The sequence below is a fragment of the Cyphomyrmex costatus genome, unplaced genomic scaffold, assembly GCF_001594065.2.
Source record: "Cyphomyrmex costatus isolate MS0001 unplaced genomic scaffold, Ccosl1.0 scaffold332, whole genome shotgun sequence".
In the NCBI taxonomy this organism is placed as follows: Eukaryota; Metazoa; Arthropoda; class Insecta; order Hymenoptera; family Formicidae; genus Cyphomyrmex; species Cyphomyrmex costatus.
The window spans coordinates 677,710-689,688 of NW_017277473.1; the positions used below are offsets into that span (position 1 = coordinate 677,710).

The 11,979-nt window shown below is 38.3% G+C and overlaps 1 protein-coding gene across 1 annotated transcript in view; it reads right to left on the bottom strand.

Annotated features, from left to right (window-relative positions):
* The window catches only part of LOC108775992 (myelin regulatory factor), a 24,181-nt gene extending 17,449 nt beyond the window's left edge, over positions 1-6,732 (bottom strand). The window contains exon 1 of the mRNA XM_018542479.1: positions 6,494-6,732. Coding sequence (XP_018397981.1) covers positions 6,494-6,542 — 49 coding nt within the window. The 5' untranslated portion in view covers positions 6,543-6,732. The remainder of the gene's footprint in view (positions 1-6,493) is intronic.
* Positions 6,733-11,979: the final 5,247 nt, after the last annotated feature.

Below are 11,979 nucleotides of genomic sequence, written 5' to 3' on the forward strand. Positions count from 1 at the left end.
GAGGGGGAGGCTCGAGAACGGGAACAAGCGAGAAAAGTTAGCGTGACTCGAACGGAAGACACGACATCGGGACATCAGCAGAAAACGGCCGGGGCCATGTTTCTCCCGTAATACCACGTTCCACGGTTCCCTACCTCATCGTGATCGTGAGCATGTTGAATCGTGTCTCATTGTATGTCACTGATATCCAGCTCGAGGCGTATCGTTTTGTTACCGTATAATAGTCTCCTTGGAGAATTCGCAAGCATCGTCCCCGGGATCGATAAACTCGCGGAATTTTTCCAAGGGACCGGAATATATTTCCAACTTCCACGAAAAAGGTCGAAAAAAAAAAAAAAGAAAAGAATTGACCTCACTATTATTACGAATAACGCTTTACACGCTTTTGTATTGTTTACCGGCGTGACGCGTTACACGACAGGTGCGTCGATCGAACGTTTAACGAATAAGTTAACCAAGTATCATAATCTTCGTAGTACAATGCGGAGAGAAAAGTCGCTTGATTCCCACAGTGATACGCCCCCTGAACTTTAGCTCGAGGAATTCATCGGCTTTCACTAGTTGCGCCACTTTGCGATGATACAAATATACAAGCGTTTTGATCGCGATTGACGTTAGAATTTATAACACGTAAAGAATTCCGCAAAACAACTATTGTATTAAGAAGACAAATTTATACGAACGTGGTTCTGCCCACATCTCATGGATAAATCTAACGATTTTCTCGACGTTCCTGAACTTCTTCGAGAGAATCGATTGCAAAATTAAAATATGCATTTGATCATCAATGTATATAAAATATGTATATAAAATATATGTTGGCATGCGCTTTCCATTGTTAGAAATATCAACAACATACAGATCGTCCAATAATTACCGATTTACTACCAAGATTCATACATTTTTCTCGATACGGTTCATTATATTATTAAACGATGTAGCGCTTAAAGGTCATTTGTGCAAACAGAATTAAAAGAAAAAGTTACTAATAGAAAGGATTATCGCTTCCTCCGGTTTTTGTAACCAGTCCGTTCTACATGTAGAACGTTTGTACGTTGAACGATCGCGTCGGCAACGGCGGCTCGCGAGTCGTAAAGTAGTCCACACATCCTCTCTCTTGCATTATAAACAATCTCCCATGAAAATCTAGAGCAGCCGGTGTAGTAAAGTCCGCGACGAGCGTCTGAGCGTATAGCGAGGACCATTAACCGTTGCAAATGAAGACATTGTCGCGATTCAAACTTACAATAGGTCGAATCATAATAATCGCTGGTCACGATCGTTGAAAACGTTATTTCTATTAGCTGTATTCAGCAGAAAAAGCAGCTTTGCAACTGTTGTAAAACTCTCGAATATGAGATTGGTTTTATACATTTAGATCCAGTGAGGAACTAAGGGCAATTATATTAAAGAATTTCACGACAGTTGCAAAGCTGCTTTTTCTGCCGAACGCAATTAATATCCTACATTAAAAAAAATAAAAATATTACAGTTTTTACATGTAAAAACTTTGGTGATATAATATGTTTTAAAAAAACGTGTTATTTACGAATATATATGACGAAAGATTAATCGATTGACAATTTGTACATCTAACTTACTCAAGGAAGGAAGATGAAGGAAGTGTCCGAAAGCAGTCGTTAATTAGCAACTTTCATTACGTAACTTCTGATTTACGAATCGTAGAAAAGAGGACCTCTCGGAAATACAATTTGTCGGAATTATTACTAACTTTTTTTGTAAGTTGCTACAGTTTCATGCTCGATAAAACTTTCAACGGTAGAATTCAGCTTTCGCTTTTGGTGACAGCATTGCAAAAACAGCATATCGACACTAATTATTGCAAAGGATTGTTAAAATAATACTTATTCGAGTCTCTATACTAAAAAGAGCGGTCAAGTTGATTTGAAATTTTAACTGCAAATATATATATTATATATACAATTAAAATATTCAAAATTAGTGACATTAATAACGTCGCTACATTAACAGGAAAAATATCAGAAAATATTAACGACATCTAATAATAGCTGTATGCTACAACATATATTCTTCGCTTCGTAATACCTGAAAAAAATATGTGCGATAAGTGATCGCGGATTGTGAAGTCTACCAGAATCAAAGGGTCTTGCCATCGATTAAACAAATCGCCCCATTATGCCTGGGGCACGTGCCTATGTTTACGATGTTCGCGATATGTTTACTCCCCTTTTTAAGAACTAAAAGGTGTATGTGATATAACTTTGTGTGTATATTTTACGATTAATACATTTAATTTATGTAATTTGATATAATTTGATGTAATTTTCATCATTTCAACTATGCTATAATAAAATATAAATCATACAGAGTTGTGAAATTCTCCCTCTCTCCCAAATATATTATATTTATTGAATATTTGTACCAAAGAATTTCTATTTATTAAGTATTTTTAATCTTCAATTTAATCTTACATATTGCATCTTATTAACATATAATTTTCTCTCATATTTTATTAATACTGTTCATCATTTAGTATTATATTAATCAATCTCATTATAAAATATATTTTATAATCAGTTTTATTCATAAAGATTTGTTCATTAATATATTTTAAGCAGACAATAAAAACGCAATGTATTCCTTTCAATTTCTTTTTTTAATTTTTCTCGGAACGAGAAGCACTTGTCACAAATAGCGGTTTAGTTTAGAATATAATACACCCGACAATTTTCTGAAAGATATTTATGCGAAGACGCTTCACAACAGTACACGTTAACAAAGGCAAGAATAACGCTTAGTAAATAGCCTCTCCTACTTGACGTAGCAGGAAGAACGCGCATGCTCGAGCTTTTCGCGAAAGGCGGACCCGCGAAGCTTTTCATCGACCAATGTGCTTTCGTGGGTGGCACAAAACATTCTACCGGCTTGCGCACAACTTTCCTGAACGGCCATGCTATACACGATGAAATCCCATAATTCATCCGCAGCGAGCTTCAACTATCACCGATAAGCTCGCGCGGCGATCGAATTCGACTTTCATGATCGTTTTATTTAAACTCGTTGCAAGCGCTCGTAGTCCAAAATAAATTTTAGGTCGCGATCGATGGTACAACCCGACGAGACTGCGAATTTCCTCGATACAACCGCGAGAGCGATGAAGGACGGTCGCGAAGGATAAAAACTAAATTATTTTTTACCGCAATTTCATCGAGTAAAAGAGCACGAAATTTTGGACGAGAGAGATATTTCCGTCGTATTCTTTCGAAAAGAGTATATAGAATTGATAAAAAAAAATCGTATCATGAAACTGTCGGGTGCCTGAAGAAGTCGCTTTTCAAGACAAACGTTGCGAAAACCTTGCGCGTCGCGTCGCCTCGGCGAAGCGTATAAGTAAGTAGCAAGTAGTAAATTGGTTCTTCTGACAACACACCGTTTGTTGCAATTTGCGCCCGCTATTATTATATCGAGCGTAATAAGCTACAACTTATAAAGCACCCGTTACTATTTATAAACGAATCGGATGAAATTGGAGCACTGTCTCCATTGTTTCTCATTCCGGGGAGACAAGCTAAATGCAGAACACAATGTATGTACTGTCTGATTAGAAACTTGACAAATGAAATTACACATGCTCTGGATTAATATTAATGTCGTAACGCGCGACGGGTCAAAATTAATTATTTATCATCGTATGACGGCTCGTAACGAATGCGTTTCGTCATGTGCGTTGCTCGCTCGAGAAAAAAAAATATAAAACATTTCGAAACGCACGAATGAAATCACACGTCGTGTTCCACATCTTTCTAGTCAATGACGCATTTTATCACAGACGTGTACAAGTAAACGTGTAGTACACGTTAACCACGTTGTCATTAAATAACTCATTTAACGTCTGCGTTAACTGCAGCCTCCGAGTATCTCTCATCGTTCACATTAAACCACGTTATTCTCATTTCATTTAAAAGGCAAAGCGTTTAATATACAAAAGAGATGTGACTCTGGAAAGAATGAAAGGAGCGCGGTCGGACAAGAGAAATATTAGTTATCGATTGAATAGACAGGTGACTCAAAAAGTGAATGCATAGTGTATAGCGGTACATTGCCCGTCTTGGTGTAGGTTACCGTGAATTATCAAACCATTAATTCCAAATAAACGGAAAAGCACGTTCACCACGCGACTTTCACTATCTGTCTGCAGTAGCAGAGAGAGAACAGTGTGGAATTGTTGGTAACGGCTAGAGGATAACAGCTCGGTCGACAGGAGAGAAAGAATGAGAGATCTATGTGGAACGCGATCGAATCGACCAATAACTGTTATGGAAAGGATTGACCTGACCTAACGGTTTTCTGAAATCATACCGGCGTCTCGTGAAAAACATTCCGTCGCTTTCTAGGTCTTTTGAAAGATTTTTATTTCACTTTTCTCTCCTTCACATGATTAGTAATCTCTGTATGATTAAACGCGTCTATATATGTATATATGAAACTCGAGGGTCTAGTAGGGAGATCGGTGTCGCTATATGGACGGTACAAGTTTCTCGAGCCGACAAAGGATCAACGAGATAACAACAACGCTTTGTTCCTGGTTCGTGCCCGACGAGGTGGTGCATTCATCTCGAAGATCGGTGGGGACATTACGTTACAACCTCTGACCTACATAAGGAACGCTACGCTGCACTCGTTACAGGTGAATGCACCCGACGTGGAACGGGCCGCAAATCGCAAACTCGAAGGAAACGTTAATATACGCGGAAGACCGGGATCGCCGTCCGTGTGTTGTACCTACATACATTTTTTTCATTTTACTTTGTATTCCGCAATCGCGCCGATCGCGTTGCAGCCAGCGAGGCCCTCGCGCGCGAGGTCTGAAAAGAGCAAAAAAGAAAAAGAAAAAAAAAACGCCGAGGTGCGATGCATCAAACTGAGAGGCGCGTGTAACAGGTATGCGAAGGCGGTTTTTCCGCGAGTGTGGAGGGGGGGGGGGAAGAGTCAAGGCAAAAGTAGGATAAACGTATCCACGTAAGCGCGGTGTGTGACTCTTCTCTTTTAACCCTCGCACTCCAAATTCTACCGGATCGGTACTTTTCGAGTCACACAATAGGCGAATTTTGGCGTGTCTCTGGTATAGCAACCAAAAGTAACCGTGGTTAAGCATATCTTTGTCTTATTCTGATACCTGAAAACGAAGATAGTCTTATAGTCGCGGTTACTTTTGGTTGCTATACCAGAGGCACGCCAAAATTCGCCTAATTTCGAGTACGAAACTGAGGATGCTTTGAGTGTTGACTTCGGCCGTTAATCGCATGGTCAATCAGTTTCCTTCAGCCTCGGACTGCCGTCGCCGCCGCGCCGGTACGAGGAAAAGATAATTAAGAACGAATATGCGAAGAGGATAAATAGGATAAGGATCTCTTCTGGGACGCAAAAAACCTCGCGGCTTTTCGCGATAAGGAAGATTTCGCGCGAGAGTATCGCGTTGACGCCTACAAGCCGCGGGAGCCGACTTTCCTCTTTCGACGCACATTTTTATCGTCGATCTCAAATTTCGGATATCTCCACAGCCCGCAATGATACGAATTAGTCTTTGACCGACGAACTTCGTATGTAAAAAGTATTATATATATTATCCTTTTAAGAAAACGCGAAACAGTCGTTTTATCATCGAATCTATCAGGGGTACGATTGCGTATTTTGAAATGAGTAAAAATTGTACAAGAGCAAGCAAATATATTCACTAGAGAATATTTATTATAATTATATATTTGGTCAGCTGGTGAATTTCGAAGACTCATCTCTTTCAAGATTGATTCCCAGATATCGAAGGGTTAAGACAAGGTGAGAGCCGAATCGGTTTAAACGAAAACGCAAAATCGAGAGAGAGACAATTCTCCCTCTCGCCAAATGGATGACGCGCAACACTATACGTTATAGCGACAATAGCGATCCTAGGCTCCTAGCAGCGCCGATGGAGCCTAGTGTTTCGCACGCGAATTCCACGAATTGCGTTCCATTGCTTTCGATTCCAGCATCGGTGAACCGATGGCGTCGTTCGTTCCTTTCGACTGAAAAGACTCGAAGGTTGAAAACGCGGTACGCGCGCGCGTATATATATATATCCGGTGCGTATAATAACGTTTAAGGTCAACGCACGCTTCGATATTCACGCGCTGCGGAGGCAGAGAGAGCGCGTAAAACGCGATGCACATACACGATAACGGTGTCGGTGTCAAATTCACGACATTCCGTAGCTGTCATCGCGCGGTCGTGTCGCCGCTTTTGATCCGCGCCTATACATATATATACTGTAAACGGGCGCCGCGTTTAGAAGGATCTAGTACCGTTACGCGACACGCTCGAAAACGAGAGAGTCGCGCGCTCCTGGTTGCGCCGCGCCGCGCCGGAGCGAGAAAAACAAAACTGACAGAGCGCGCGTTGCTCGCTTTCGCGAAACGCAAAAGGCGAAGAGAAAGAAAGAGGAAGGGAACTACTAACTAACTATAAACTAACTCACCGAGAATCGCCTGGAGGGTCTGCTCGTCCCCGTCCCCGATGACGTCCATGCCTCCTCCGTCGTCGTGGATGGTCGTCGAAGCCCGTCGTAGCCACTCTCCCGGACCCGATCAACGGGCCCCATTCCGCGACGTTCGAGCCGCGACGACGAGGTCTCGTACCGTCGCGACGACGTTCCGCATAGCCGCCGCCGCCGCCGCCGCAACCGACCTGATCCTGCGCGAACTCGCTCCACCTCCTCTCCTCTCCTCTTCGGCGGCCGAGAGAGAGAGAGAGAGATTCTCTTCGCACGTAAATCCCGTTTCTCACGCACTACTTCCTCGCGCGCGCGATTCGTATATACGAATTACAATGCACACGGACGACCGATCTACGGATACCGCGGCACCATCGCGCGCGCGCTCGCTCGCGCGCACCTCGGATATGCGATCGCGCGTTTCGCGGGTCCAGAACGAACCTCGCGAGACCACACGAATACGATGCGCGCGTTCCGCTTTTACTCGCGGGAACGCGTAGCGCGAATAACGACGACGCGATAGCCGAGGCTATGTACCACTGCCGTCGCCGTCGCCGTCGCTGCCACTACTCCTTGACTCCTGCTGCGCTCAGTACGGAGCTATTCCGCGAGTCGCCCGCGTCGCGGACTGAAAATCCGTTCCTCCCTTGCGTACTCCCGCGCACACACACATGAAATCCATTTGCCCTGGTGCGTACGTATTCCACGAGTCGCAGGGCCGGAGTCTTTTGCCGAATTTCCACGGCGAGTGCAAATTTGTACGGAGAAAATGTCTATAATAAATGTACTTATGTTAAATAATACGATATTCTGTAAGTCTTTTTTTTTTTTAGAAATATTATCTATTTTCGTTTCTTAGTTTAGGATGAGATTTTACACTCTCCGTCGGTTGATGGTAAAACTATTTCTGCTATAAATGTCTGTCTTATTAATAATTTTAATTCTTCAGACGATTATTTTCTCTTTTTACAATAATTTAACTTTCTCAATAGTACAAAGATATGTATACTATTTGTATTACAATTTTAAATGAAACGTATATTATAAGCCAGAAATCCTATTAGTAGAGGGCCGATGAGTGCAACGTTGTTGTTATTGTAACGCAAGTAATAAGAAGTGAATTTCCTCAAATTATAATTTTATTCCATCCAAATAACAGTATATTTCGACTCACTTTGCAGTCTTCTTCAGTCAATACAAAATTATGTATTGGCTGTGTAGTATAAGATTCACAATTAAATCAAAATTATTAAGAGTCGGTTACTCCATCCTTCGGATAAATTGTGTGATAATTTATTTACTGGACAAACAAAAGAATAAGAACAAAAGAGCATAAAAGAGAAAGAGAATAAGACAGTGAGTGAGCTTTACTAAAAAAGATGGAGAACAACCTAGCCTTAATTATTTATAATAACGTAAATTGTAAAATAAGAGTTATGAAGTTTATAAAACTTGAAAAAATTTATCCTAAACATCGATAGTTTTACATATAATAGCTACTTTGTTATTATTTGTTACAAATACAAAATTAAATGTTTCTCTAATATATACATATAAGAACATTTCCTCTCAGTTCTGTAAAAAAAATTAATGGAAGTACATACTTTTTATTCGCTATGCATTTCGTTTAATAATCGTAATAAAAATGTCAAGTTTATGAAGATCTGTAATCGTAGCTCATGCTTGTTGTTTATTTTCCAAGAACGTTTCACCGGCTCGCCAAGAATGAGAGTGAAACAAAAGCAGGACTTAACGAGTTGCGCGCGCGCGGGTGCTTTTGATAAAATAGACGATTTTATGGCTATACTTACGGCAGACGAAACTCTCGAGGCTCTACAGAGAAGCATAAATCGCGATCTCTTTCATTCGAGGTGTAAAACGACGTAAACTAATTGCTTTCTTATTATAGAATCGCGAGATCGGTCACGGATCAACATCGCCCGCTGATGTAGGTGAAGAATGATGAAGACGGCCCTGCGAGGCAGCGCTCGATCACGTGATCGAGCTTTAGTCTCGTTCGAACGGCCGCGCGCGAGTGACTCGCGGAGCGTCAATCGTTCTCACGAGATCGAATCGCGTGGTCCATTTAACGCAACTCGACGCACGATTGTCATCGAGATTGTCTCGAGGCTTCACCGAAGGATTGAATGGAGTGCGCGCGCGAAAAGTCCCGGTCACGACGATGCATGCGTCGCATCTAAACGCGAGTGCGGATATGTGTGTGCGCGAGATGCCGCGTTTCTCACGGAGCAAGATGGCTGCATTCCGCAGAATGAAACGCCGCTCCGCGCCGGCCGCTTGCGCGGACGAGATTCTATCTGCCACTTCCGATGGATGGGGAAAAGGCTGCTCCGAGAACTTCCTATCGATAAATACGGGATACGATATGATACAATAAAATTGTTAACCTGTACATTTATCAAACGTACGTATTACTTTATTTCGAAATAATAACGCAATCCGTGCCACTTTGCATTTTCGAATTATGTTTTGAGTCTAATCTACAGGGTGCTCTTTTACTTTCTGTTTCTCGCTTTTTACATCTTGCCTTTTTTTTCCTCTATGCGATCGTTTTATCGTGTTTATATTGTCTCTTTCCGGAGTTTATCAACTTTTGTCTCAGTCTAGGCGATAGAAATAGAAGGAAGTACAGGACAAGAGGTAGAAATAAGTGATGAGAAGCAAAAAATAGGAAGCAGAGAGCACATTATAGGCTTTAAACATTTCGAGCCTCACAGTCACGATGATAAAACCGGCTTTCGGAATTTCCGAAATGAGATGCTAATGCATCAATCACAATGACGACGTACATACTTCGTCGGAATGCATTATTCTTATTTTAATTTTACAAACAATACAAATCTGCGATATAAACGATGTACGGATGTCATAAATTAGTTATAAAAAATTTAAATTGCTCAATTAAATTTGCTTCTATTTTTAATGTCAAATTGTCAATTAAAATAAGATTTAAATAATTAATTTAATTTAGTTTTTTTAATTGATTTTCATTTTTAAAGATGTTACAGCGAGTTCCTTTTCGAATTTAACGAATTGCGAAGAGATACGCTGTATGATATATTTTCGATACACATCGTAAATGTAATAATTGCAACGATAAACTAGGAAAATTATGAAGGTGTCGAAAATACATGCATCTATATATGTTTATGTTGTGTGTGTAGACACTATAAACATTTATTACACCATGTAAGTACAATTGAACACCAAGGGGTTGCTAAATTATTATTATTTCATTTGTTATTTATCATTGTTACGTTATTATTGTATCGTTTATTATCATTGCCTATTAATACATTTATACCAAATTGTGACCCGTGTTCATAAATAACATTCTTTGTCTCTTTTAACATACTCTCTTAAATACATAATTTATTTCTCTCTCTCTCTCTCTCTCTCTCTCTCTCTTCCTCTATACAATCTATGTACACATAATATGCACACACATATGTACTTGTTACTCTATATACGCGCGTATGCATAAATATACGTACGTTTTTCCGAGGCATTGAATCGATAATACAAACGAATAATAAGCGATAATTATGCGAATATATGTATATCGAAGGATTTCACTTTCTTTACTAGCACACGTATGAAACTGCTCTACGTCTTTGTGTGCACGCGAAAACCAGATACACCTCTGTCCGCTTAATTGTTAGATATTCATTTATCTGGGACTATATAAATCGAGATGCTCCAACTGGATCGCATGTAAAATGAATTAGTCAGTAAGTAACACCTCAAAATACATGTAATACATCGTGACGTATACGTCGCGAATTTCAAGATTATTTTACACTATCGAGGATTTCAGTACATATATATCAATATATTGTTACTCTACTATATCTATTAAATAGTCTAAAATGTTAGCGGCCAAAAAAGATCAATTGCATTTAATCAATTAACGAAATGTTAACGCTGTTTATTGTCATGCAAATTTGCGGTAATAATTCAAATACAAGTCGATTCGAATTTTTTGTATTAATCCACTTATATATTAAAATCGAAAAATGCATTGAGTGGATATTAATTTTTGTTTAAAATATCATTACGTGAAGACATTTACATTTCCGACTTTTACATAACTATCGACTGATATTGTATAAAATATTCAGATTCTTTCTTTACATAATTTTTCTAACCTATTATATAATTTATTATTGAGATAAACAAAACAGATATTTTTCTAGATAAAATAACACGAAAATTATATTATATATATATATCATATATATTATGTATAAATTAGTTTCTGTATAATATATCTTTTAGAATAAAAATATGAATTTACTTTTAACTACTAAAGTTCCTTTATTATTAAATTGAATTTAAATATAAATAATACATATATTAAATCAGTCTCAATTTGATAAATAAACGAGTAAAATTGTTAGAGAGAGCGAATATACTTGTGTATATTTTCTAATAGCATGATTTAATATTTAATATATAATTACGAATATATAATTGCGAATATATATATATATATCGGCTGTGTTAATTGGATACGTATAGGTATATTCGCTACAACTACGTTGCATTCGTCTCGTATTTGTCTATCAAATTGACTCTTATTCAGATTTTTTTCATCAAATTACTGTCTCTTTTTGTTTTTCTTTTAAATCATATTGCACTGTATTCGTATTCAGTCTTACGATTAGTCAGCTAAATAAAAGCAAACGTGAAGACTTAAAAATCAAGTAGGAACTAATATGAAACAATATCTAGTCGATTTGGGTCCCATAAATTAGTATTTGTTATAACAATTATTCGTGAGTCACATATCATCGATATACAGGGTGTATACTAAATATACTAATAGATTTTAACGGGTAAGTCTTCACATAAATTTAAAACGAAATCTTCACATGATCATAAATTCTAAACGGCTTAATTTCAAAGATATAGGATGTCAAAGTTAAATGAAAAATTTCGTATTTAAATTATTTTCATAAAATTTTAAACATACAAAGTTTTATCACAATTAGTCAATTAACCGATTGATTTTGAAAAATCTGAGAAAAAATAGAATTTTTCTTTCAACTTTGATAACATGTATCTTTGAAACCGAACCATTTCGGATATGTTGAAGTTTTCGGCTTAAATTTGTACGAAGAATAGCCCCTTAAAAATCTTTAAGGTACTTTTAGTATATATACCCTGCATATGTAGTCACGAAACTGATTGTCTGAACAATGCAAAGCCATTATGGATAATTTCTTCAAATTGTTGTTAAAACCTGTATTACGCTTACATTATGCCATTGATAGTTTATATTTGGACAATCAATGCCGTAATACGTGGAACAACTTTTAACCATCAACTTTTAATCAACTTTCAATCAAAAAACAGTTTGAAAAAATCAATATAATGGCGCATTATTCAGATAATTAATTTCGTGACTGTATGTATAATATACGTGTGTATATATATATATATATATA